Source organism: Ascidia mentula, chromosome 5 (assembly GCF_947561715.1).
Source record: "Ascidia mentula chromosome 5, kaAscMent1.1, whole genome shotgun sequence".
NCBI lineage: Eukaryota > Metazoa > Chordata > Ascidiacea > Phlebobranchia > Ascidiidae > Ascidia > Ascidia mentula.
The window spans coordinates 9,220,442-9,247,118 of record NC_138570.1 but is presented as its reverse complement, the minus strand read 5'-3'; the positions used below and the strand labels follow the sequence as shown (position 1 = coordinate 9,247,118).

The window sequence follows — 26,677 nt, the reverse complement described above, 5'->3', positions numbered from 1 at the left end:
ACGCGTGAAGTGTAAACACGTGCGACGACGCGAACTGGTTTGTGTTTGGGTTAATATCCACGCTCATTCGCACATAAGCTGTATCGCGCAATACAATGACCTGTACAAACAGCACCGGTCATTGTAAGCGGTACTTGAGGGGACAAGCCAGGGGGCATTTATGACCAGATTAAATACGGCGGAAAAACACACCAGTTTCTGGTAAGCTACCATTTATTTTGTGTAAAAATAGAATCCATCCAAAGAAACGCATCAATACGCAAATATTTAATATTTTGCTCTTCGCCTTGTGGAAGCTGTAGGTTTGATATTGATGTGCCAAGGCAAAGTTTAGGTCTTGTAGAATCCGTTGAAATTTAAGCGCAACAGGAAGTCCTCCAAATGTGGTTGGTATCCTCTTTCCACCAGCTTTGAAACAACTAAAAAAAAACACAAAGAAAATATATTTATACTTGCAAGATGCCTATGATCATGAAAATAAATGCGAAACAAGCAATGTTATCCAGCAATTTGATAAATTTGGCATTTATTTTCAAGAATTTTTTTTTTTAATTCGACGTTCCTTATATAAACGGTTATTTTTCTTCTAAATCTAAAATCAACACATTCCGCGAAGACAATTACATAAACGGCCAAATATTTAAAGTTACTCGACAGCCGTGGTACACCACACACAACACTAAAATATACAACAAAATCGTCATATAAGTAGGTGAAACGATATCATCTTGTGTCGAGCTGAATCGAAATTCACCTCGAAACAGAAAGTTGGAGAAACGAGTAAAGTCGCGGTAAGTCCGATGTAAGGTTGCAAAGTTGGCTGAAGCCGGTGAGGATAGTTGAGCTCGGAATCGTAGAATGCATTTAAGCGCGTCGCAAATCACGTTCATCACGTTCTGCGCTTTGGGTGTTAACAGACACCTGGAAAGGTTAAGAAAAGTATGGATGAAAAACGTGTCGAAAGTGCCTGCGCTCAAGACTTTCCGCTCAAGAAGTTACCACATAACTCTTGTTAATAGTTTATGTCTGATTTAGCCTTATTACCATACATTCCTTAGATGCTAACATGCATTAGCTTCATCCGATCTCATATTGTTCATTTGCCTAATGTGATACATCGTTGTCATAGCTATAGATGATACTTAGAATTGTCGTAATTAGTATCGTTAAACGTCTATTAAGCTACGTAGTAATTCGTATAATCGCAAAAGAACAATTTAGCAAGTAGATAAATTCAAACGTTTCGTCCCAACATGTGTCCAACCAAGAAACACTTATTTTTCATAGCATTGTGTCAATATTTCAATCAATCATAACCTATACATTGTATAGCGGGAATAGTTCCCCTGCCGACCGTAGCAAATATTCAATTCGAGCTTTTGACCTACAATAGCCGTTTCATCTCATCACAAAGGTGGACGTAAACAGAACTGAATTGCCACAAAGCCATGCGCGTAACTTTCTCCTTCAAATGTGTGCGTAAGAGTGTATTGTACGACCAGGGCGGACCGACCCGACCAACACAAAGTGCATCGTTTAAATTACGGGGAGTGCCCATACTTATTTTACCCTCCATAACCTCTAACACGTCGCTGCTGCATTTCTGAGGGCGTCCATGAATGAACTATAGGAGAAAATCCTCCGGGAAAATGCACTGAACTAAAATATACCCCCAAGCACTGTGAAAACCGTATTTAAACTAAACAGAAATATCCCAATATTTTAAACTTTTTAGTTGTACACTTTCGTCCCCACCATGGGTGAAAATGTTTACGTGACAAACGGACCGGCGAACGCAGGTGTAAGGATGAATAAAACGAATTATACCTGAGTACACAGCGGTTGATGTATTCGGCATGGCGAAGATGTAATTCGTCCAAGTTGTTGGCGTCGCTTTTCAAGGCTTCTTGGAACTCTTGCCAGCAAACGTGAAGTACCTGAGGTTGTAAATCGTTGTATTTGTAAAATATGAACCAATTTAGATGCATTAGGACTGGTCACGGTAAAGTAACAGAGTAAATTATTTCTGTTCGGCGCCAAGTGTATACAAATAAACAGTTTTTTTTCCAGTAAAATGAAGAAAAAAATTCTGTGATACTGATTTTATGGCATCGATGAGACACAAAAACAACTCCAATAATGTTACATCTTTGCACGCAATTAAATATATTCGCCCCGTTATATATGGCACCGCACAATGGTCTTGTTTTACGTAATTGTTATGGAAGGTAACTCCAAAGATAAACAAGATACTGTAATAAAACACAACCACAAATGTACACGACTTTGGCCCAGCTATGCTCTCAAAGAAGACGTCGCCCTTACGTGTGCCATGAATGTTTTTTTCGGTGAATTCGTACAATACAACCACAGCATGTGTACCTGTGTCGATACGTATCCCTGCATTACTTTGACGAAGTTGTGCATCTCGTGTCGACATATGTGTAGTTTTCTCACTTCCGAAGCCTCCATCTTGACCAACACCGAGCGACCGCAAGCTGTTAGATACAGACAACAAACACGTCATAAATAAAAACACAACCGACGGTACAACAATATTTACACACTTTGGACTATTATTATTATTGCCCTGCTGAGCGACGAAGGAAAAAACGGGACAAAGAGTGATAAGCGCAACCCCCGATGTCTATAGTGATTGAGTAAGAAAGTACCCTGCCTTGTTACAAGGTATGATTTAAAGCTAAACTCGGCAACCACAACAAAGGCTTCCATCTTACATATATATTGTGATGAGGTCATCCTTTCTCCGCGTTTTTTTGTGAAATAAGCCAACATTGGATCATTCTCGCCGTTTATTGTGTAAAAATGTCATCATAGCCCTGAACGCCTGGAGGTGATCTTTCATATCCTCCCATACCAGTATGCAACATTGCATTACCGACGCTTTGTGGTTTGTAAATGTCGTAAACTTTATACCACCACACAACATGTGCATGGCCAGGAATGTTATACTGCACTTATTTTTGTGACATCTTATTCTCTGTAGCTTTATTTGAAGTTCCGTGTCGATGTCACCCGTGCTTATAAACAAGGTGGGGGCGATTAACTTCAAATAACTTAAGTTCAAATTTATTGTGTCATTTAATTTACACGTTTAAACACAAAGTCGGTAAGTGTGGACTATTTCACATTGCCAACAAGACACGAACACAACAAAACGTACCTATCTTGTTAAGTCTCTTGCATATGTCGTGAAGCGCCCACACCACGTGTTTCAGTTGCAGAAGGAAGGACATGACCTTGTTGTACTTGGCATGCGAGCTTTCGGTTATGACGATGTTGTACGGCCATTCAACGTTATAGCGAAGTTCGACGCAATCCAAAACAAACAAGTCTAAAAAACGCAAGAAGCGACACGACATGATTTATTTGCAAGAGTAATCTTGTAACAAATCTCACACAAGTTTCATAAAAAGTAAATTAGTACTATTTGGATGTTTTTTTAACAAAATATAATTTTCTCTAGCGCGTGCTGTTGCAGCGTTTAAATTTGTTTACCAGGATAAACAGATGAATAACATTTCAACAGCAAAGCGACAGCTGTATACAGTCTGAATACCGTATGCAACGTCCCTCAGCAGGTCTCCTACCTATGGAACTGAACGCAGGAGGGAGGCTTTTTATTTCCAAACTCAAACCACGCGCCAGATTCGAGTTATGTTGAGCGGACGCCTGGATAGCACGAGTCAGAATCGAATCCAATGATATTGGGTTGAGCAGCGCAGAGGGATTTCCCCCACTGTGGACCTACATCAAATTTAAAGGTTATGGCAATACCGAAATACACGTGGGCAAATGGCGAACTTGTTCTGACCAGTTCAAACAACTCGATGCTGAAGTTTTGAGCGAACTCGCCATCTTCGAATAACAGGAAGTGACGTAGTGCTTCGAAGTGACGCGGCAAGTCAAGATCGGCCATGAAGTGGTTAACTATACACCTGTGGTGGAAATGACATATGAGATACATCAAGCTGTTAAAATCCAATGCTGAAAAACACACACTATGTCGCTTGATAAACAAACGGTGGCATTTTGCACTTTATGCAGGCGACAACAAAACCGATTAACAACAACAAAATTTTGTCAAACATGTCGTTGTAAAACGTTAAATAGCAAGATAATCACAATCACATTCTGCATTGACTTTGTATGACACATTGATCGGTACACGGGAAATAAACCGTTTCAAATAATAAATGTAAAATTGCCCCTGATGTGCGTCATACAAAAGCACAGACATTTTTTTCGTGTTGCAACATTTTTATAAACAAAATAAATAAGTATTCCCCAAACAATCCATACAATTGTGGCAAAATTCACGCTTTAGCAAATTCCTATAGAAGTGGAAACACTTACCGGTTGACAAGTGATGCGTGCGACTTGATTGGTCTCAACACACAGTTTCGTAATAAGATCGGCAACGCATGAAAATCAACAGTCACGTCGTCAGCCGCTCCCAATCCGAGCACGTCATCGGTGTCGTCATCGTCGTCGTTTGTGTAGAGACCAGAAAAATCCCCCATGACAGAACGATAGAGATCGTAGGGTTCGGTGTCGCGAGCCGACAAAACTGAAATAATTTTGCGTTTTGTTTGTCGTTGAACATATGTGTTTAATTTATCGCGAGCACAAGTCCTTACATTCGTAATTCGGGTTATGAAGGAAAACAAAATAACTTAACTTCGTCAGGCAAAAATCGAACGTTCAATCACTTTTAAAAGCCCATGTATGTTTCAAAAAGGTGGAGAAATTATTTGAGGACCCAAATACCTGCTTGTTGGGTTTAAAGTTATATGGCCGCGTGCTTAAAAGGTTTAACATAACCATAAACAGAAAATATTACTTTTTGTTTTTAGAGTGAAAAAACGCTGTCGAGTTAGGTATGCAAACACTTTTTCCAAATCTTCAATATCTCATGAAGACGCTTTAATAAAAACGCCTTGATACCTTTTTGTCCAGAGAGTAATCTTCCTCGCACTGAATCCAACGTGTCTTGATAACCGTTTGTTGAGGGAAGTTTGAGTGAAAAGGATTCGTTCGTTTCTTCGGAATTTTTCGGAACTCGCTCGGGTGAAGTCGGGTTTGGAGCTGAAGAATTCAAAGGTTTTATTGGTTTGAAAACATCGGACTAGTTTTTACATTAGCTTTAAAAAGGGAGGCTCGCTTGTACTTCTTCACCAAATTTGCACCCGATTCCAAAGCAATCCCTGACGACAGACAGAAAAAATACATACAGTCGTACCTGGATACATCAAATCCTGCACAGTGGACTGTGATGCGTAACAGCTTGCTGGTGTCAGTGACTGCAAAGCGAAAATTGGAATCTTCTAAAAACAGAATTGAAATGTTAAGTGGAACTGTGATTTTTTTTAATATTGAGTAGCTCATATACCTCTTTCTCAACGGCCGGCTCACATTCGTAATACATCAAGTCTTGTACAATTGACTGTGAAGAATGCTTGTTGGCGATGTTTCGCAAAATGGACGGAGCGACACGCTTGTCTGAAACAGAAGTCGTTTGATGTTGAACAAGTGGATTTTGTGTGAAGGAAAATATATATCTCCACTTCACTTTGCATTTAACTAAATATTTTCCAACATCAGTAGCAGCCACGAACCCTTTTTGAGTAAAATACTTCTGTTACAAGTACTTGAAATGGTGTGAAAACGTGTTTGTCGCATATGTGTGAAGTTTGTCACAAGGACAGAACACAGTTTTTTTAAGGCAATTTGCTGTTGATTGTCATGGTTTACTATGTCCACGGTAGGCCTTTTCAATGGTAACAGCTATATTACACCATGGAACAATATTTAAAGCCAGTAATATCCGACCAATCCTATCTAAACTGCACGGGCCAAACCTCCACTTTGGTCAACCAGCATGGCGCCAACAGACGACTTAGTCACGTGCTGCCCGGACACCATCATTTTCGTGGCTCGGTAATGCGTTGAGGGATTGGAAGCTTGATCACATAGGATATCTGGCATTGTGCTATCTGTAACATGCTGTCCCATGACCTGGGCAATTGAAGCTCGATTTCTGTTGTCTGAAAGAAGAAGGAAACTCTTGTCTACATTGCGAAATTTTCCTTTACAGTAAAGTTAAATTATTTTGTTCGTCCCATAGATGTTGTACCAATAAGGTTTGTCCGCAATTATCGCTACGTGGTATAGTTGGAGCAAATTGAAGTAATTTAGCACACTTTTAATCGCACTTACAATTGTGAGAGTAACAAATGACCCAAAATCAAACGTTGGAATTTAAACGTCGCCCACAAGCTGGAGTTTTACGTAATTCACTTCCAACTAACAATTCATAAAGGTTTTACCTGCACTGGATGAAAACATTTCTCCAACAGATGACTTGGAAACATGTTGATCGGCAACCATCATTTTCGTCAGACGTTGATCGCCAGTGGGCGCCACGGAGTCGGTAAGGAAGGTCGCCATCGTGCTTTCAGTCACGTGATGGTCTGGGATGGCACCTGAAGATACTACCTCTTGGAATGCTGGAGAAAATATCGTAGATTCCGTGACATGCTGCTGGTCGACTGGCCTGCGATGTGGAACAAACTCACTCTCTACCGTCTCTTGTGACACGTGTGGCTTGTTTAAACTGCTTTCAACCGGTTGCGTAGATTTGATCGCGCTTTCTTCGTCAGGAATTGTGGGGGTTATTTTACTGGGTTGTTCCTCAATGCCGGATAGCTTCTCTGTGTCTGTTCGTTGCTCTTTTGGCGTGACTTGTTCGTCTGCGTTCGATATACCCGAAATATTGTGTTCGGGACTCTCACTATCATTGCCAGGTGTAATTTGTACAGAGGTATCCACTCGACCGTCAGTACTTTCTGGTTTCGTTGGTTTGACTGGATGCGGTGAGTTACCGTCAAAATGTGTCCAAACCTGCAAGAGTTAATTCGTATTATGTTATCGTGACTTTAGCCTGCAATTCCTTATATGAAACTTGTAACCCGTCAAAATCAATGTTAAAAAGTGTATCGTAGTGGCCAAAGCTGCAGTAAACTGCTTTACAATTAAACCCCATGTAAGGACAGGTGGAGTGTTACACTTAACTCACATCGTTTTGATGAAACTCTGTACGTTTCTGTTGTAGTCGGTGTCTACGAATTTGCCATTCTGCCTTCACTCTCCGTCTCTCCGCTTCTTGGCCCAACTCATCGTAATGAGCAATCAGTGCCTCCCTGCAGTTTTCAGTGATTAAAATTTTAGCAGTACGGTGTTGAAATGCGAATTAAAACTCGCTGCACAGCACGAAGGCAATACACCAGTGGTGCCAGGGTTCGCGAATCTCCGAAAGGTCTGTGGGGTGTTTCAGGCGTTGCCTGATTGAGCAATGTCAGCCTTCTTATTAAAATTTGCGTATGTTTGTATTTTTTGTTTATTTTCAAATAAATGTTTGGTTCATTGTTATGTCACATTCATATTTTTCCATTTAAGAAAAATGCACAACTTAGTTGTTCACAAGACTTGGTTTTATGTAAGGGTTCAGTGACTGCAATAATATTGGGAACCACTGCAATAGATTGTATTAATATTTGAAATTTGTGGGATGTACAAATAATTCGTCTTTCTACACGTACCTGGCTTCCTTGAGAACGTTTTCTTCGTGAAGTTTCTCCCTATTCTCCCTGTCAGCAACTTGTCTCACCCACAAGGCGTCTGCCTCCTTTTCGTTGAGGCGCTCCTGCGTTTTTCTGTAAATCAGACGAGGATAATAGTCTTTCTCCAACTTTTTGTTAAAACAAACGAAATGTATGAAGTGAGCGTTTACCCTAAACCAGGTGGTAAGAAAACATAACAAACATTCGAAACGAACCGATCTTTTTCGTCTTTCGCTTGCTGTTTGAGTCGTTCGAGTTCGACGAGCTTTTCTTTCCGAATCGCCAACAAAACTTTGTCGCGTTCCAGGTTGGCTTCAGCCATTTGTTCCTCGAACAATTCGCGAGCGCGCACGATGTCTCGTCTTCTCGAATCTTTTAATTCCTTCTCCTTAGAAGGGCAAATTGCCCATACATTGTGATAAGATAATTTAACAGCGGTATGGCGAGCGGCTTTGGAAACCACACAGAAATGATGGAACAACATAATATAACATCGAACATATAAGTTATTGAAACACGCATTTTAAACCTTAACCAAGTGTAAAAAGACTGTGACGCGATTTTTGATAACATGATCCAAAACTTCTTTTCTTTTACTTTGCATAAAATACAATGCAGATAAACAAAGCAACATGTGAAAGTTTACATATGCGGGATTGAAAATAAGTTACCCTTTCTTGCCACTTGGTGGTGCGATCCTGTTCAAGTTGTTTGGTTTCATCTTCGAACTTTCGCCATTTAACCAAAAACTGTTGCATTCGAGTGGTTGAAAACGTGACTAAAATCCGCGGAACCGATACAAGATGAGTGCAGAGAAAATGCTGAAATGAGTGGAATTTTTGAAAAGAGAAAAAAGAAGTTGAGACAAAAGTTCGTATGACCCCAGACACACGATCTATTCAAGAATATTTATTGGAGGCTTTGCACCAATCATAGTCGGTATTTAGTTGCAAGCTGAATTCTGCAGTAGTCTAAAATCTCAAATCCAATATTCTGCGTCCACTGCTTCGTATAATTTGTTCGATACATTTTTGAGACGCAACCTAATACCATAAAATTTTCGGGAAAAGCCTTCTTTTTTTGATAATATGCCTGAAAATATTAAAAATAAATTGTACAAAAATATTTCTGCAATAAAATCGATGGCCACACCATGTGGGCCTATGGCTGCTTTAAATGGAATCACGATTTGTACAACTGTACACACCAAACCAATGGCAATAAAATCAGCCTTAACTAACTATAGGATCAGCATCTCACCTCGGGACAAATAAGCTGAAGAAGTTCGATGGTTTTTCCGCAAGTGAAAATATCGTTGGCCACGGGAGCCAGGAAGGTTGGAACGCAAGATGTCACATCAGCCGGGTTGGCCGCTTCTATGTAGTTACACCACCTCCGCCTGTCGCGTTTGCAACTGTTTTCAACGTTGACTCGAAGCAGAAACTCGCCCGTTGTATCCCAGCACGATCCGCGGAATACCCACGTCTGAAACAGGGATGTATCTTGTTCGTAAGGTTGGTGGGAATAACTAATATTCTACAGCGATAAGTTAAACCAATATTGCTTGTTGATTCCACTGCATAGAATTTTTTCAATCAATATAAAATATAACAGTAGTGCTGCCAATACTTTCATGCAGTCTAAAAAAAATCATGCAGTCTTCTCAAATTAGGTGCCTGAAACAAAACAAAGAAACAGGCGATCACATTTATAGTATTAAGATCATTGGACTGCTTGGTTGCTATGCCAATATGCCTCTGACCTACTTAACGCTAGTATGCTTACTTGCACGAATTGCAGATAGGGTTGGCAACACTTGCGGAGGAGATAAAGCAAAACGAGATAGTCACTTGTCTGCGTGCAGTGCAGAGCTTCCTCGTATAAATAGGAAAGGATATTTACACCTTGCGGGAAATCGGGATGGACGAGTGAAGAAATATGTTCCTGGGGAGAGTCGGGCGTCCCGCACATACACAATTGACAGATGTACCTTCAATACATAAAGATTACTCAGCGTTACTCGAACCTAACGCCTTACGGTCAGAATATAAATGAGGTGTCTTGTTTTTTTAGTTAAGGAATATTCTTTATTTAAAGTTAGAGTCTCGATTGGCTCATACTGATTCTAACGTTCCTAGGGATTTTTAGTTGAATTCCTTCATCAAAAATTGTCCTGGTACGAAAAATTTAAAATGTTAAAAATGTTCATGAAAAATGATTCCTGAGGTCTTCTGTTTTTAGACTTGTGGATAGTGGACGTGGTAAAAGGGAATTTGTACCTGATTTGAGAGCCGAGTCTTTCAAAGGAAAGGGCAAGTTGTTGAAGGGTGAAATGAACTTCTTTGTGAATCAACGCATTCTGCTGGAAGCCGTGCAAATATCTTCGAATCCCATCGCAGAAAGCCTGGAAGTCATACACTTGCGATCATTTCAAAACAACCGCACTTTTGTCCTTGCTAACCACAACAACTACACCAACATACGTGTGGCAAGAAAACCTTAACCATTTCTAATAGTTGCACCAGTAAATAGGCTATATAGGAGTGCCATTGTGTGCTTATTCAAAGATTTGTGGTCATTTTAGGTTTTTGAACTTATATTTGTTCATCTAAACGTCCAAGCCAGTGATCTTCAACCTTTTGTTGACAACCTGGTGTAATGTATTTTGTTAGATGTTTGACAGCAACTTTTAATAATCTAGTAGACGTGGACTTTTTGTGAACAAATGTTATCTAAAATGGATCTCACGATGGATCCAGTAAAAACATGGGGCAATTCTTATATTTGTGGAGCTGAAAAACCAACATTCATCGGTCTACCATCGCTGGGAGCACGACTGTAATAATACTCTGGCGCCGTTTAACAAAACATAATTACAATAATTAACCTTTATTTTGTTCACTGAAATTCCACATGACTTCTATGTTCATGACAATTTTAAATCGTGACCAATTTTCGGTATACAGCCGCAAAACTACAGCGGCCTTAAAATAATGTGATTAGAAATAAAGAATATGCAGAAAGAACGCTGGTGTAGACAGATTTTAACCCTAATTATATACATACGTATATCCATTACATAAGAAAATTGTTATTTAACCTTGAAAATAACGCCGGGTTGGGTCGCATTTGCCGCCGGATTGGTGAAGGTCGAAATTCCCGCTGAAGTAAATCTCAGCAACCTCCAGTAGCAAGTTCCGTACTCGGCGAAACGTGACAACACCGACCAGATGCTGGGTGCGGTAACACCCCGAACGTGAACCTTCTTGTTGGCGAGGAACATATGAGCTAGCTGAAACACAGTGGAATAGTTCTTACCAAAGTGGAACACAATGAACAACTATTTTATAAACTCCACCCCTTCTGAGATTTTCAGACATTTCTTTACAAATAACTGTTGTAATAGAATAACCAATCGCATAAAATGCAAAAAAATGCCGGAAAACCAAAATATTGCAAAAAAATTAATTCCCACTTTAGCTAACAAGTCCGACCTCATCGCCTTAATAATGTATATTGAAAATATAGACAAACGTAAATTGAATGATAAAACGGGAAATTACATATATCTCTCTGTGTCAGTGATCACCTTTTCTTTGACGGTGCCCTTTACAAGCTACAGAACACATGAAAATGTTCGCTCACCGTATTAAGTTGGAAGGTTTCTGATGAAATTCCAACCGTGACAAGAACAGAGTTTTGAACCAAGTCCGCTTCCTCCATCTCCAACCACTCGTACTTTGAAGGTGGCGGCGCAGTTTTGGAGCCACTTCGTGCATGTAGGGCAGTGGCGAGATTCAAAACTATCTGCCACCGATTTTTCCAAACTTTGTCGAAAACGCAAGGTCCGGCTTCGGTGAAGTACCGACGTTGTTTGGTGCTCCCTGCAAACCTTTTTGAAATATAAACTTTAAAGGGAACAAATCCCGTTTACTAAGTAATTATTAAGTGTTATTGCAATAAACGATTTAGTAAAAATATACAGATTCTAAGAAAAAAATTAAACTAAAGATTTTGGTTGTAAAAAACAAACTCCTGGTAAATAAGGCCTGGTGCTCAGAAGTAGCTTGATATATTTTTTGCGACATTGCTACAATGCACACCACCCTGACTTACATAATTAAACATGAAAAATTTGCACAAAAAATGTTACTTAACTTTCCCTGGTTCAAAAATATCAGAAAACCTACTTTCCAATGGTTTCCCAACTTCTGTGGTTGCTTCTTTTGATTTTCAGGGTGTTTTCCCATTCACGAAGATCATATTTTGGTGCTCTGTCAATTTACATTTACAATAGGGCTTTAGTTTTACCTTAACCACAAATTAAGAGTGAAATTAACCTGTAACCCCAGTATGGTTCATTGTTCTTATAAAGCAGAACATTGGGATTTATCGCTTCATCTTGCGTGAGGCTTATGGTACTTGGAGACTTTGGACTTGGTGTGCTGCCACATGAGACAAAACCCTCATCCTCGTCAAATTTGTCCTAAAAAAGTCACATACACCCTTGATGCTAAACCATAAATCTCAAAGCAGTTATATTCTCCACAAAGTTCTAAATTTTAAATTTGGAAGCAACTTGATTGTCTGTATTTTGATCTAAGACAAAATGATCCAACAGTCTATACTTTAGGTGTCAGTCAGAAGAAGAGTAGTTCATTTGGAAATTTTCTATTTTTGCCATAAACCACACAGAATTTTGACCCTATCATATCATTGTGCTGATTTGTTCACACCAATAACGGATTAAGTTATGCATACTTTATCTCCAACAATTCGACAGATGTCCAGCTGGTCCTTGATGTCTGGTAGGGACAATGATATGTTCATGGAAGTTGTGCGACTGTGGGACAGACCGCCGTACAAAGTTTCTTGACTTTTTTTAGTAAAAGAATCATCTGGTAAACCTGTTGTTAAAAATGTCTACATAATCAAAGCTTTTTGAAGTACGGGTCCCAAATACACTGGCTTCGCAGGGGGAAATTCTATAGCTCATACTTTTAGATTGTTTGAGCAAAAATCAACACTTATGAGTTACAGGCATTAACATGTAGGCTACTCAAAAACAGGATCACATACAAATTTCTTCTTCAAATGGAAGAATTGAAAAATTTTGAGCAAAATTTTAAGAAGAAAAATTCAAAATAAAAAGTTAACAATATATACCTTTAATTCCAAATACAGATGACTTTAAACCTTTGATAGAGCTTCTCCCATTTAGCATTTCATTTTCAAAAGTTTGGTAGCACATTTCATGAGTTAAAAATTGTTCACTTTGTGGTACAGACATGAATGGACTTTCATATTGTCCTCCAATAAACACTGACCTAACAATAAATTGACAAACGTCACAAATTACGGACCATCTTTATCAAAGTCTCTAAACCAGGGGGTTGTTTCAAATTACTTACTCTGGATAGTCACAGTATGCTTTTGTAAATAAATTCGTTCTTGTGTCTCCATATTTTATCACAATATCTGAATCAATTTTTGCTTCTCCATCTGGTTGACCGATTGCATCATAGTTAGGTAAACAGTTTGTGTCAGACAAGGAAAGAAGAACAGTTAAAATTGGAAAATTCTTTTCATCTAAATAAAGATTCATCATTTTATTTTAGTTTGTCATAACAAGCATACAAATATCATATTAAAAATGATAGCATCATTTACTGCATCTACAAATTTTTATGCCATACTTTTGATTACCTTTCATGGAGGATTCAAACAGTTGGTTTAGCTTTTCTGATTGTTCATATTTTCGTTTGGTGGCACACATTCGAAACAAAAGAGCTTTGCATGTAGTTTTGACATCCCAGCACTCAGTGAACAGTAACTGGCATGACATGTTGTCTTGTTTGTATTTCTTTCGAACTGATCTGTTTCCAAAAGAAATATTTTAATTTGCCAAAAGTATAGGTAGGTCACCATATTTTGTAATCTTCATTCAATAATTTTTGTATTTCATTTTCGCCTATAATTTTGGTTTACAAACCAAATAATACACAGCTGAGACTGCAGGTTAAATCCTTACTATTTTCTTTATACTGCATACATTTATGCATAACCTTTTTTTTATTTTATAAAAACAAAATACCCATCAAAAAATGCATTAAAGATTTGCTGCTTCAATCTCTTTTGTTCCAGTCTAACAGGTTCACGTTCTTGTCCAAAATGTATTTTATGCCTTGGATGCCTGGAATTACATTCCACCAATTTGTTCACACAATCCAGAAAGCTTGTCTCATTCACTGACCCTGAGCTTGGATCCTTATTCATAATGGATACTGAAAACCATATGCATTATTAAAAAACAAATGCTCTGCAAACAAAAATGCAACTATTACAATCATACCAGAGTGGAAAGTTCCTAAGTTGTGTAGATTGGTGACCTTAGATTGCAAGGACTAGCCAGTTGATATATTAATGCATCAGCTAATTTTTTGGGGGGCCGTTTATCGATAAAATTTCACAAGTGTTTTTTTCCCATCTGGCAAGCACATCCCAATCATAATTAAAATAATAAACAATACACATTAAAATAAAACACGGCAAAAAATAACACCAAAGTAAACCTAATATTTTTTTAATCCAATTTTTAATTAAAGCCCTATATAAAGAAAAAGTTAATGCCCTCAAACACACCAACAAACCACACAAGGAATTGTAAATATTTTAGTAATTTGAACATTATTGAGCAAATCTCATGCAGGCAATGTGAATAAAAGCAGCAAGTAGCTTATTTTTGTGGCAACCATAACACCGAATTGCATGTCACAACGATCTAGATAAAACCTGTTATTTGGCATTGTAAGAAGAGTGTGATTGGTTAAGAGGATTTTCTGGAGATTTTTGCCATTGTTTTTTTAAAATTTGCCTCAACTGCGACATTCGCATTGTTGGGTTTTCTGCTTTCAGTATGGGCATGTATTCTTGTTCAAACTTTTTGTATGATGCTTTAAGTCTTCTCTCGGGGTGTCTGTCCAGTTCATCTTTTACACCAAGTGCAGATATGGCTTCCTCAACTGTACGAGCTTCAACCGATGCTTCATCCGCCAAACTTTCAGCAACCACTTTGTTTATATTTTCACCAAGAACGTCACTTAGCACTGAAATGTTTTTCTTCTCCAACTTTTCCTGTTCCTCCTTTTGAGCCTTTTCCTGTTCTTCCCGTCTTTTTACTTTGTCTATATCTGCCCGAGTAACTTTTGAAGTGGTTGGCACTTTCGCGGATTTTACAACCAGCTCCTGGTCAGCTTTATACAGTTCGTCAAGCAGTTTTTTCTTGTCAAGGTTATTTTGCCTCTTCTGTTCCTGAGCCTCTTTCCTATTTTGCTTACGAGCGTTTGATTTGTCGTCGTCTCGCCAGTAATCGTCTTCAGCCTCTTGCTGCTTGCGCTGCTGTTTTTGCAAATGCTTTTCAGCTTTTCTTGTGCGAGCCTCAACTGCCTTTGTGTTAACACCCTGAAATTTCTTCGGCATTTCGACTCTCTAACCTACATTTACACGTCTTTTAAACAACAATGCAAAAGTTTTTTAAAATGTGTTTTGTCCCGTTAAATTATGAAGGGTAAGTCCCCGAAATTATGTTTCTATGGATACTCTAAAAATTTCGGTGTGCAGAAGACATTTTCAAACCTGTTTTGACGAAAATGTTATTACTTGGGCATTTAACTGATCTCAAAGGTACGAAAGTCATAAAACTATATGATTTATTGCAATTTTGCAAGTGATATCAAAAACCATCACTTGCCTGGGCCGTGAACCTTTATTACCTTACCAGCAAAATTAAAACAACTATGAATATGGTTCAAATATAAAAGGATGAGCAAACTGCGATATTCACAGAAATTTGCCGTACAGGTTTAATAAATTCAAAAGCGATGTAGGTTCAAAGGAGTCCAACCGTTTGTCATACGCATTCAGTTTCGTTTCGCATTCAGTCTTCGACTGTTTTTTTTTGCGTTTTGATTCAGTTCCAGTAGACTATATGGCCTATAGGCTATATTCAAATCACGAAATGTAGACAAATATTTTGGTTGTGTCTGACTGTCAACAAACAGACATTATCGAATAGTACGTCAAATAATCCCTGGGTCAAAGTGTTGCGGCGCAAAAAAGGCCAAGACGTGACAAAACGGAGCACACCTAGCTAATTTCGACCGCTTTGCCTATTTTGACCAAACTTTTGTTTTCTGTATGAACTTCCTGTTAAAAAAGTATGACCTAATAATAAAATAACATATCTCCCGCTAAAACTAAGCGCACAAACAATGACATTAATCTGGGCCAATAATAGACGACTGCGAGGTCAATAATTGGACAGAAATGGTGACTTTGGTCGGTAGAGGCAAAAATGAGCTTTGGACACGTTTCTTTTTAAAAAATGATTATTGCGACACTATCAGCGTTTATTATTTGGGGGAGTAAATTTCCTCATTGCAAAAAAAAAGATATTTCGGCAAGGCAGAAGAATACTGCATGATTTTTGGGGCAAAATGTTGGATTCAGTTGAGTGCGTATGTGCACTGAAGCAAATAATGTATCCCCCAACTGCAAATTGAAGAAATTTTGTTCGTGTACTATAACTGCCGTGTTTCGTGTCTTCGGGTATTTGTTTGCTTATGCAGCAGCTGTGCATTTTTGTTCAAAAACGTGCCATCTTTTTTAAATAGATGAAGTGATTGCAACGTGAAGTCGAACTGAATCGCTCGTGTTTGAAAAATGGCAGTTTAAAACGTCGAAATTGTTTGCTTTTGAAAAGTTTATAGGTGTTACAGAATGTGAAGTAAGATAATATACCGACCTTAGACACGAAAAATTTACTGCACTTTTTGAGTAATGGGAAATAACATGGCAATGACTTTTTCATCTGTTCACAAAGTTGTGAACATTGCATCAGTCAAAAAAATAACTTTTCCTGTAATTTTATGTCTCTTGGTCATTCAAGGAATCCGATATTTTGACTCAGGTATGCAGTGTCACTATGTAATTATGTTTGTGGTTACAAGTTTATTTATATTCAGGTGGCAATACCTGCAGAAGATTGTTGGAAGGGGGAACCCTAATAGAGCCTGGATTGTGGCAACCTGGTGGTTGCATGTTACACAAATACAAGGATAGGTATTTTTGAATGTGATCTTTTTTTAAGTTATAGTTATTCCAGAATTACTTATGCATTGTTAACGTCATAATGGTAAAAACATACATGCTCTTTATTCCAGTTGAACTGTTTTGATATCTTCCTCAACTTTGTTGCTAATATTACATTTGAATATTTTTCAACAAAGTTAAACTTTGCTGTTCATTCAGGGAAACACAAACATGTCTAAAGATGAACAATATTGCATTTGTTGGTGACTCAAGAGTTCGTGAGCTTTTCTATGCATTTGTTAATTATGTCGCCCCAGGAACATTAGAAAATCAAGAGAAAATGGTAAATTTGGTCACAAATTAAGAGATAAGCTAAATTGTAATGCATTCTTCATTTTTTTCTACAGCATGCTAACATAGCGTACACAAAACAAGATTTCAACGTGGTAAGAGTTGGCTTTATAGATGTTTGCAATTTTTGTAGCTTTAAGAGTCATGACTTGCTTTTTATGATTACACTGCTTTATGGTAGTTCACAGTATTGCTAACTTGAAAGTTTTCGTGCAGAAATTTTACTGGCTGCCTGAAATTAATGCATCAGCAACACAAATTTACAACAATTGGTTGAAGGTCAGTAAGTCATGTGAGCAAAATGTTTTCTGTTATGTTCACACGTCACATATAGTTTTTATTATCACAGGAAACAAGCCCAAACATTATCATCCAGTCAATGGCAACAGTAGGTAGCTTGCTTTTTCATACAATAGTTTTAGCAACATTTATTTTTTTGTTAAGCACACAATTAAAAGAACAAATGGCTCCCAGAAAGGTTTGGAAGATTTTAAGACCAACATGACAGAACTAATTCCGTTAATGGTTGATCTAGTTCAAAAGAAACATACAGAAATCTATTGGATGAACCAAGGTGAAAATGGAGTATAGATATCTTGTATTGTTGTTTATCCAAGTGCAATTCATGGGTCAAAAATTATTTCTTTCTTGTAAATGACCAGCTGAAACTTTAATTTTTTTATCCTAACACCTATTAACTGACTTAACTTTCAGAACCAGTGGTGCACAACTGGCTTACAACACCAAGAAAGGCCATCACCAATTCCCTACTCTTGCAATACAATGAAGTAGTATCCTCATTGCTAACATCTTCAATGGGCACAAGTCTTTACAAAGGCATATCCGTGATGAACTCTAATGCAGAAGTGGTGTTGCAGTCTGAAAATTCTTTGTCTGAAGATGGTCTACATTTGAAAAAGGATGTACTTGCCCTTGTAAGTTGGGGCCTGATCTGTGAGCAAAACATATTATGTCTGTTAGACCTGTTGTCCTTTTATACAGCATTTTTTTCACTTTTTGTTGAATGCATAAAATTTGTGTTCTGATTTATAATGTACCGTATTTTATGGACCATAAGGCGGAATTTAAATCCTTTTTTTTTCCTCATAAATTGATCGTGCGCCTTATAAGCCGGTGTGCCTAATGTATGGATCAATGTATGGATGCTTTATTGCCTATACTCAAAACCAGTACCGATACTATTATTATATAAATAAACCACCATCTTACACAATAAACTACGGTAAAAGCAACTAACAACTGTGATATTCACTAGGCTCATTTTTTCTTTTGCTCATTGTACTATTGTGACTTGCTTACATTTATTATGTAACAAGTAAACTTTTATTAATGAGTTTTATACGGTAACCCATACTCCTTAAAATACCTTGCGTTCTATAGCCCGGTGCGCCTTATGTATGAACAAAAAACTAATCAAAGCAATTCATTGACAGTGCGCTTTATGGTCCGTAAAATACGGTAGTTGGGTGCCCACAGCTTTATATATTATATATTTATTATTATATATATTTTTTTTTTGATAGCAAAGCAACATTTTACTCAACCTGTTTTGCAACCAAGTGATCAAGCCCATAGATGGTTCATGTTGTCAGATTTCTCCAAAAGTTTCCATCTTGCAGTGGATCTCCTTTACTATTGGATTGTGTTGGTAAGTCACCAACATTTCATTTTTGCTGGCTAATTACGCAATAAAGTTGTTGATTCTGTATAAGTCCATATCAGTGGTACATGTTAAACAAGTTCTTTATATTCTTTTATGGTTTCTCTAATGATGTGTGCAAAATATGATGTCTTTTATGGTCTGTTCAGTTACAGTACATGGATTGTTTATTTAAATTATTCAAGGCAACAGTCTTTTTTTGTATGATTTATGTTTGCCACTGGGTATTGTGTCAATGTGCTTTACAGCAGAAGTAGCGTGGTTGGATCTTGTGTACCAACCTGTTACACTAATGACTACTCCTAGCACGCATAATCGAAAACTGGTTAAGCTAAGTAAAAATATTTCACAAACCTACCGTTAAATTAGAACCAAGGAAAGAAATGCAATCCTTTGCACTCTTGGTCTGAGTTTATTTAGGTAAATTGTTTATCATAATCATAGCAAAACATAAAAATAGATGATCATTCTGTTGCATCTTTACAGTTCAGTGATATTCCTGGCGGCCAAGCTGTTCTTCTTCAAGAAACCTAAATCGGGCAGCGACCCGGAAAAAGCTGTGCAGGCCGCTGATAAGACGGTCAACCCCATGGAGGAATTTCTATCAGCGGTTGTGCGGATGTCCATTATCCTGTTTTATTTCTATATATGCGACAGGTGCAGTTAAGATTAGCTGTGTATAACTGTTTGCATTATATCACCCGACAAACCTGTATAAGGATTTGTTTTGGGTAGATTAATGGCGATTAATCATCGTAATAGGCGTTTAGTAGATGGTACTGTGCTGGATGCCCCGTTACCGGCTGTGACAAAACACGTTAAACAACAATGTAGCCGTTTGCTGTTTACTGCTAAGTAAACTTAGTGGTTCGCATGCGTGGCCTGCGTGACAGGAAGCGTCAACCACGTTCCTGTAACCAATGCTGATAAATTCACTTCAAATATGCAATTCTCGTGTTTTGAACACTTTCAATGCTGTATATATGCATGTATGTATGCATCTACTCGAACCCAATGGCGTACAAACTCAAATTTAAATCATAGGAAAATTGTCATAAAATTCATTCGTTTTGCAGGAGCGACGTTTTCATGAAAGCGAACAAGCACTACACTCATGTACGTTTCTTCGTACCCCTGCTCTACATTTCCCTCCTGGGTGTTTTCGGCATTGACCACACCAAGCAAGAGAGCTTACTGAACCGCGACCAAACGGATGAGTGGAAGGGTTGGATGCAACTCATCATTCTCATTTATCACGTGACCGGCGCGTCGTCGGTAAATGTTTTTCCAAAGTTCCTTAACTTGATAACAGTAAAAATACCCGATAAACCTGCGTACTGGTTGTAGAGATCGAAAAGTTGTGACTGTGATGTAATGTTCGTTGTAACAGTTCCAGCAAATATCATTACATATTCATGCTCAGAATTCACTTTCAACGACCTTGCTTAATTTTCAGAACGTTCCAATCTACATGCACATTAGACTTCTAGTGTCCATGTACCTCTTCATGACCGGTTATGGACATTTCTCATACTTCTGGAATAAAGGCGACTTCAGCTTGCGCAGAGTTTACGGAGTAAGTAACGATTTTCATACACAATGAAAAAGTTTTTTGGGCTGTTGTCAGTTCGTGGCCCAAACGTTTGGTGCGGCCTCAGTGCTTGAAATGCCACAGTTAGTGAGAGTATGGTTACCAAACCACAACGATCGGTTTGCGAAACCCCTCCAAAGGTCGAGTGCTTAAAGTATCGTTCGTGTTGGTAGTTAGACGCAATTATTGTTTTAACTTTTACTTGATCTCCTTTCCAAATTAAAAAAAAACGTATCCACGCGTGTAGCACGTGGTATATTCGAGTCAATTTCTTCTTCATGGGTTTCGTTCGTGCGCAAAATAACGCATGGTGCGAAACTGGTTCGCAAACAAAAAATCTTAGAACAACCGGGTTCACGACCTTCGACTGTGCAGACGGTCCACATGGCCCCTTATTTTTGCAATAAAAACAAGAGGGTGCCTTAGTGCAAATCAACGACGGATAACACGGATAAAACCTTATCTTGGATGTAAACTGTAAAGTGATGATGCTGAGTTTTGACAGGGTTATGTTAGGTTATTGGGGTTATTTTAGGTTATCAAATTGATAAAACGTTTGCACAGCTCAAAGTGCTTCGCCTCGCGAATCGTCATATTTGCTTATTGTCTCAAAAGGGTTTTTGTCAGACTTTGTAAGCCTCCCTCACACGTTATAAATACCAGAAAAAGTGCATTTTGCTGTTTTTGCCATCGCGTCGGTGACGACACATTTCAATGCTTGTCGACGGTACCGATGTAAGAACAATATATGCTGAAAATCAACAATTGCCATTGCTGGCGCCAAATTATGTTAAATTTGTTTGCGAACTGTGATTAACGCGTACATTTTTTACATGTCGATTCAAAACCATTTGTTCAACAGGTTATGTTCCGACTCAACTTCCTGACCGTTATGTTGTGCATTGTAATGGATCGCCCATACCAGTTCTATTACTTCGTGCCTCTATGTTCATTCTGGTTTATCGTTCTTTACCTCGCCATGGCAATATGGCCCCGCGCTCACATAGCGGCAGTCAAACCTCCACTCACTACCCCAAGTACGTTTTTACGTTGATTTGCTGTGGATAAACTTAGCTTTTGTTAAAATTTGTCCCGTCGCAACATATTTCAAACAACATTTAAGCTCTGTATAAACTCTACGTTGAATCGTGATCGTTAAATACGAGTGTTAAAAAATAATATAAGTCAATACTTTCAACAAGAACAATATGAAGTATTTGGCTTGATAGTTCATGTTGAAAGTTTATAAAACTGATGACTGTTGTTATCAACAGATGGAAGTGGCGAAGTTACTGAAGCTTTCAAAAAACCTCGTTCGCCGATCGTTACGATGTGTTTCAAAATTCTTGCCCTTTTTATCGGAATTATTCTTCTGTTTATTTCTCAGGTATTGCATCACATGCGTATTTCATTTCCATTTAATAAGGGTGCAAATTGTGCAGTTTAATTATGTTGCTCCGAGAATAACCCTTTGATATGGCATCACTGGTTTTAAAAGCCCCGAAACAACCCCAAGTCCTAGTATCTTGCGTTACAGACATGAATATTTATATCATATTGGTATAAATCACGCTGTCCATTCGGTACAAACCATTCATTTTTTGCTCCAGTATAATTGCCCCCACGTATTACCTTTTTGTACAGATACCTTATGGTGGAACGTAGATGACAAATACTTAAGCTTAGGGCCAAGAATAATTAATGAAATTCATGACACACCTATACCACTGTTTGGCATTCAACTCTCGGGAATTGGTAGCGCTTGATGCAGACATGCTAACGACATTTAAATACGTGTTAGGATTGTATCCGTTTATCTTCTAACCTTCTGACACGGTGTAAATCACTTAATTGTCGAGTTAGTCTTGCACTTAGGGTTACAAGAAAGTGCCTCTAAACGCCATGTTTGCGTACAAACTAATGAAACAGCATGCTTTACACTTCCATTAACGCCTTAACTCAAATCCCTTCGCGTTTACAGGACGTTTTCGAAACTCTGTTCTCCTGGTGGCCAACTATCCGCTTATTCGAACTGCCCCCAGGGTCGGTACGTGAGTGGTGGTTCCGTTGTCAACTAGATCGATTCGCAATGTTACACGGGGCCGTTTTCTGCTTTCTCTATCTCATGTTAAAAAGGTAAGAATCCACACAAAGCGTTTCCGCTGTGACTGTAAACTGCACAGTAAAAATGTTTTGTGTAATTTCGAGTTACTCTGGCAGATCGCTTTTCTTAGTATTCCGTTGGTAACTTTTAACAATGTACTCGTAAATTATAAATCTCTGGACGCCTTATGATAAAATCTATTTGCTTCCGTGTCTCGCTGCACTTTGTTTCAGTTCTAAGAGCATGTTAAATATTGAAGTCCTTTTTCATTTTGGTCTGCCGGTGTTTAAACCTTCGCCGTTAGTCCATTGCACACAGTAGAATATACGCTTTCCAGGGTTAAAAGGTCGTTTTTAGCAAACTAGACAATAACTTGTTATTTGGGTGTGCTGTATTCAAATGTGTCAACAACACAAAAAAGTTAGCTGGCTGTTGTTATTCGGTTAGTGACACTGAGAAGGAAGAGGTGCGCATCCTGCCGAGCAGCCCCGGCTTCCTATATTGTGCCCCCTTATACAACTTAAGGCATTGTCTTGCATTCGCAGAATTTCAATATTAGACGATTCCAAGCAGGGTTGTCTTTTCTCTATGAGGGCCTCGCTATTCGCTGTCACGGCTTCCATTGTTGTACTTTTGGTAAGATTATTAGCCCGGCATCCATATGCACCAATGTGTTAGCTGCAAATATATGATTTGTCTTGTATTTTCACAGTCGTATTCGGTATGGGCAATTCACTGTACGAGCAAGCAACAATGCAACATCGTACACTCCTACGCTTCAGTCCTACCTGTAAGTAGAACAAAGTTTCGCTTTTGGTCGACTGTATTACAGAAGCAACCGCAATGACCACCACTTTCCATCCCTATTGTCCAACGCCATTAAAATTCTTTAAGAGCAGACTCCTACTATTGGTTCCTTTTTGGACAGTTTGTTTATACCAACTTCCTGCATGTATTAAAACTTCAAATGCTTGTGCGTAATGACTTGTACATGCAACATAGAGCAAACCGCTACATTTAGTTCGAAAAAATACATTTTTTATGTAAAGAAGAAGTTCTTGTGGCACATTTAACCCCATCGAACTGATTGTTGATTGGAATTTATTTGTTAGCAGCATATGTGTACATGCAGATCACCTCATTCATTTTGCTGAGAAACGTCCCCGGTTATTTACGCTCCGGATACAGTTCCTTCTTCGCGTGGTTCGGCAAAATTTCTCTCGAGGTGAGTCTTGAGCTGGATGTTTGTCAAGTCTAATGGCTGAATTTCTTTAAACTGCTACATGGGTGGTTAAGGTTCAGCAAACCAGTTAAACTCTGCTGGTATGTGCTAACGGTAATTTCCACTATATCATCATCCAAAATTGCAAGAACTTAACTATAGGCCCTGCTTTCCCCCAAAATGAATTAGTTTTATTCCTTCATCGCATTTACAGTGTGTTGCAAAATAGGATACTTCGTTTAATTTTTGTACACAAGTAAATCCCGTGCAACGCACATTTCGACAGTTATTATTTTATTTCGGATAAATTGGTGTTGGCCCTCAAAGCACGAGAATTTCGGAATCAAATGTCATTATATGTGAGGGGATTGGGTATTTATCCCTGGGATAAACGTGCACTACAGTAAAAAGATACGAAACTCTTTTAATTCTTTCAAATCCCGCGCAGTTTCGTTTATAAACTTCCGTAATCTATGTATTATATGTTTTTTACAGTTGTTCATTGGCCAATACCACATATGGCTTGCTGCCGATACGAAAGGAGTGCTTGTGCTGACCTCGCCCTACTGGCCCTCACTCAATCTCGTCGTCACGACGATTGCCTTCGTATGCGCAGCACACGAAATAAACCTGCTCACAGGCATTTTCGCCAAGTACGCCGTTGGTACAAATCGCGACAACGGCAAGGCTGCCCTCATGCGGTTTCTCGTTACCATGGCAGCGCTGTCTTTGCTTATGCTGGTTAACGACGCAACGCGGGGATCTCTGGCCCAAAACGACAATGTTTAAACTTATTTACTGTAGTTTACAATTTTATCCTTCGCTTACGGTAGTGGTCATTTCACCAATGCAACTCAACTCTTTGTAACCCTTGTCATCGCGTTTTGGCACAAAAAGCTGATAGGAGCGTTTGTTTTATCAAAAGTCCACACGTTCCTGCAGTTCGGTTTTTACCCACATTTCAAGCCTTTTATTGCCTCTACTGTGACCGTCGCCTGTATAACATTTTGCTGACGGGATTTTTTTATCCCTCTGTGTAACCCTTTTTCGTTCCCGCATGCTTTTTAACGAGTGTGGTGCGACTGGATTGTCTGGTTAACCGGTAGTGAATCCTTTACTCCAAAAGCGAAACCCTTTGCACATCCCTTCTCTTCACAGCAGTAACATGTCGCACACATTTAGTCTCGAAGCAGTCGTTTTCACGTCGCACAATCCCTTGTCAACTGACCTGATAAACTCAAGCGTGATTTTGTTCCGCATATTAGGGAGAAGTAACAATTATGTTTTGGCAAAAATCCACGGTTAGATGCTGATAGCTTCGGTATTTCGGAGCATATCACTTGTTTAACACACGAAAACTTCGCGGCTTCAATTCTTGCTTTCAATGACACAATTTTTGTTGAATATTTCTCTAAGAAACTGTACGAGCTGGCACTGCAGGCTTTCTGAGCCATTGGAAAGTCTGACCGTGCAAGCAATCGTATTTTACCGTTGTCCACTGTTTTGCGTGTAGTTTTAACAGACAGTCAAAGACTTAGTATCCAGAAGCTTTAAGTTTTCGTGAATGCAGTTTCTGGGTGCTTATGACGTCATAACTTTCCGTTCTTTTGTTCCAACCGCGTTGTACTTCCGTGTATCCTGACCTAAGCTGTTTGAGCAAGTCTGCTTTGCATGCTTTCAATGTATTGCTAAAAATGGCAAGCTAAACACTTAGTATTTTTCCTTTTTTCGGCCGTAAAAAGATGGGCTTTCGAATCTTCGCAATTTAGCCAGCTTTACTGGTGTATTATCTTGATTTAAAAAATATGCAGAATAAAAATAACATTTGAACGAAACAATCGCATTATAAGATTTTGGATATGTCTTCCTTAGTGGTTCAGCTTTTAGCCCCCAGCCTTTCCTTCGCAACCTCATACTACGGTAAGTAACCCAGTGGTGGTTTCCCGCGATTAATACCATATACATGTACATATACGGTTTTTCGATAAGCAAGACGTGATATAGTATTTATTACGCGACCGAATTACCAAGGAAGACAACACAGCAGGACTTTCATGATCGTAGTTGAGTCGCCAGTGTATGCAGGGGTTTAAACTTAGCTGCAGCAAAATGACAAATCGGGAGATAATTGTCATTGTGTTCATGCGCAAAGATATCAGGTGTGTGCAAAGCAGAGTTGTAATCCTGCCAAATATGTTAGGCCCGCACCCGAATATTTTTAAGGCCCGATATTGGAGTTTCAAAGCAAAGCAAATGCGTTTTGGGTGGTTTTGTAGTTGTTTCAAGCCGTTGTGGTGTAACAAGACTCTCTTTCTGTAATGAGGAGTGATAAGACCGACGCCATTAAATGAATACAACCCCCGACCAACCAACAGCACCGGAAAAGAACTCTGCTTTAATCTGTCGCAAGGCTCCAAATCCGCAAGGGACAACTCAGGGCAGAAATTTGATTGTGGTGTGTGGTCGTTACTATCTGGCTGCCCGAATGCAAAATCGTGACGTTTTCATGCGTCACATATGTTTGCTGGTTACCAATCCTGACATATATTAAAATATGCACCAACTAAGGAAAGGAGAGTTGGAACCATGGCAGATATCCCAGATATCGACCGGGGTTTGTATTCTGTCAATCTTTCGCGCACTAAAAGCAAGTTTTCCTTTATATATTAAAAATCCATATATTATGAAAGGCGTTCGTTTAAAATGGTTTTACTTAAACATCGCACAGAAACATAAGTAGTTTTTGTACAGAATCTGTTGCGACACCAGGCATCTGTAACAGAACCAAATAGAAACAAGCTGACGTCCACTAAAAGATGACGTAATACGTTTAACCTATTGCTTTCGGATTCTGCATTTGTATTTTTACAAAGCTGCGCATGATATATTTTTTAATGCCATCAGTCTGACATTGCGGGCACAACGCACAACATATTCTCGTGTCCAATACACTGGAAAGAGCGAGATAGAACAATGGTTTCTGTCACTGTGACGT

The 26,677-nt window shown here is 38.7% G+C and overlaps 3 protein-coding genes across 4 annotated transcripts; 1 reads left to right on the top strand and 2 right to left on the bottom strand.

The window, feature by feature from the left end:
* Window positions 1–241: 241 nt before the first annotated feature.
* Window positions 242–14,132, bottom strand: LOC145904066 (gamma-tubulin complex component 6-like). 2 transcript variants are annotated; one of them, XM_082992293.1, is made up of 30 exons: window positions 13,996–14,132; window positions 13,738–13,927; window positions 13,350–13,519; window positions 13,055–13,232; window positions 12,810–12,970; window positions 12,405–12,550; window positions 11,984–12,129; window positions 11,834–11,917; window positions 11,289–11,535; window positions 10,744–10,935; window positions 9,923–10,047; window positions 9,429–9,633; window positions 8,904–9,128; window positions 8,315–8,464; window positions 7,859–8,031; window positions 7,623–7,736; window positions 7,100–7,223; window positions 6,351–6,924; window positions 5,883–6,068; window positions 5,414–5,523; window positions 5,264–5,348; window positions 4,969–5,109; window positions 4,378–4,591; window positions 3,836–3,959; window positions 3,612–3,768; window positions 3,185–3,355; window positions 2,383–2,498; window positions 1,828–1,937; window positions 755–921; window positions 242–419 (listed from the first exon to the last, which is right to left on the bottom strand). In XM_082992293.1, the coding sequence occupies exons 2-30, from the start codon at window positions 13,917–13,919 to the stop codon at window positions 331–333; spliced, it is 4,866 nt and encodes a 1,621-aa protein (XP_082848419.1). In that variant the 5' UTR covers window positions 13,920–13,927; window positions 13,996–14,132; the 3' UTR covers window positions 242–330. The 2 variants fall into 2 exon arrangements, with proteins under 2 accessions (XP_082848419.1, XP_082848420.1); XM_082992294.1 differs by lacking the exon at window positions 13,996–14,132 and having other exon boundaries at window positions 13,738–13,949.
* Window positions 14,133–14,421: 289 nt separating this feature from the next.
* On the bottom strand, window positions 14,422–15,190 carry LOC145904068 (coiled-coil domain-containing protein 124-like). Its single transcript, XM_082992297.1, has one exon. The coding sequence runs from the start codon at window positions 15,120–15,122 to the stop codon at window positions 14,439–14,441; it is 684 nt and encodes a 227-aa protein (XP_082848423.1). The 5' UTR covers window positions 15,123–15,190; the 3' UTR covers window positions 14,422–14,438.
* A 1,168-nt stretch (window positions 15,191–16,358) lies between these two features.
* On the top strand, window positions 16,359–25,487 carry LOC145904067 (N-acetylneuraminate (7)9-O-acetyltransferase-like). Its single transcript, XM_082992296.1, has 19 exons — window positions 16,359–16,611; window positions 16,667–16,763; window positions 16,953–17,076; window positions 17,141–17,179; window positions 17,301–17,363; window positions 17,434–17,472; window positions 17,529–17,658; window positions 17,799–18,019; window positions 18,629–18,753; window positions 19,252–19,422; window positions 19,842–20,040; window positions 20,222–20,341; window positions 21,219–21,393; window positions 21,631–21,743; window positions 22,338–22,492; window positions 23,006–23,096; window positions 23,173–23,250; window positions 23,593–23,685; window positions 24,178–25,487. Exons 1-19 carry the CDS (start codon window positions 16,482–16,484, stop codon window positions 24,469–24,471), a joined length of 2,457 nt encoding a protein of 818 aa, XP_082848422.1. The 5' UTR covers window positions 16,359–16,481; the 3' UTR covers window positions 24,472–25,487.
* The last annotated feature ends 1,190 nt before the right edge of the window (window positions 25,488–26,677 follow it).

Coding starts and splice junctions, on each gene's coding strand:
- LOC145904066 (XM_082992293.1), bottom strand. CDS start 13,919: ATGAATAAGGATCCAAGCTCAGGGTCAGTGAATGAGACAAGCTTTCTG. Junction 12,971..13,054: donor GCATACTGTGACTATCCAGA/GTAAGTAATTTG, acceptor ATTTATTGTTAG/GTCAGTGTTTATTGGAGGAC. Junction 4,592..4,968: donor ATTACTCTCTGGACAAAAAG/GTATCAAGGCGT, acceptor AAATTATTTCAG/TTTTGTCGGCTCGCGACACC.
- LOC145904068 (XM_082992297.1), bottom strand. CDS start 15,122: ATGCCGAAGAAATTTCAGGGTGTTAACACAAAGGCAGTTGAGGCTCGC.
- LOC145904067 (XM_082992296.1), top strand. CDS start 16,482: ATGGGAAATAACATGGCAATGACTTTTTCATCTGTTCACAAAGTTGTG. Junction 17,077..17,140: donor TAGAAAATCAAGAGAAAATG/GTAAATTTGGTC, acceptor TTTTTTCTACAG/CATGCTAACATAGCGTACAC. Junction 21,394..21,630: donor ACCTCCACTCACTACCCCAA/GTACGTTTTTAC, acceptor TGTTATCAACAG/ATGGAAGTGGCGAAGTTACT.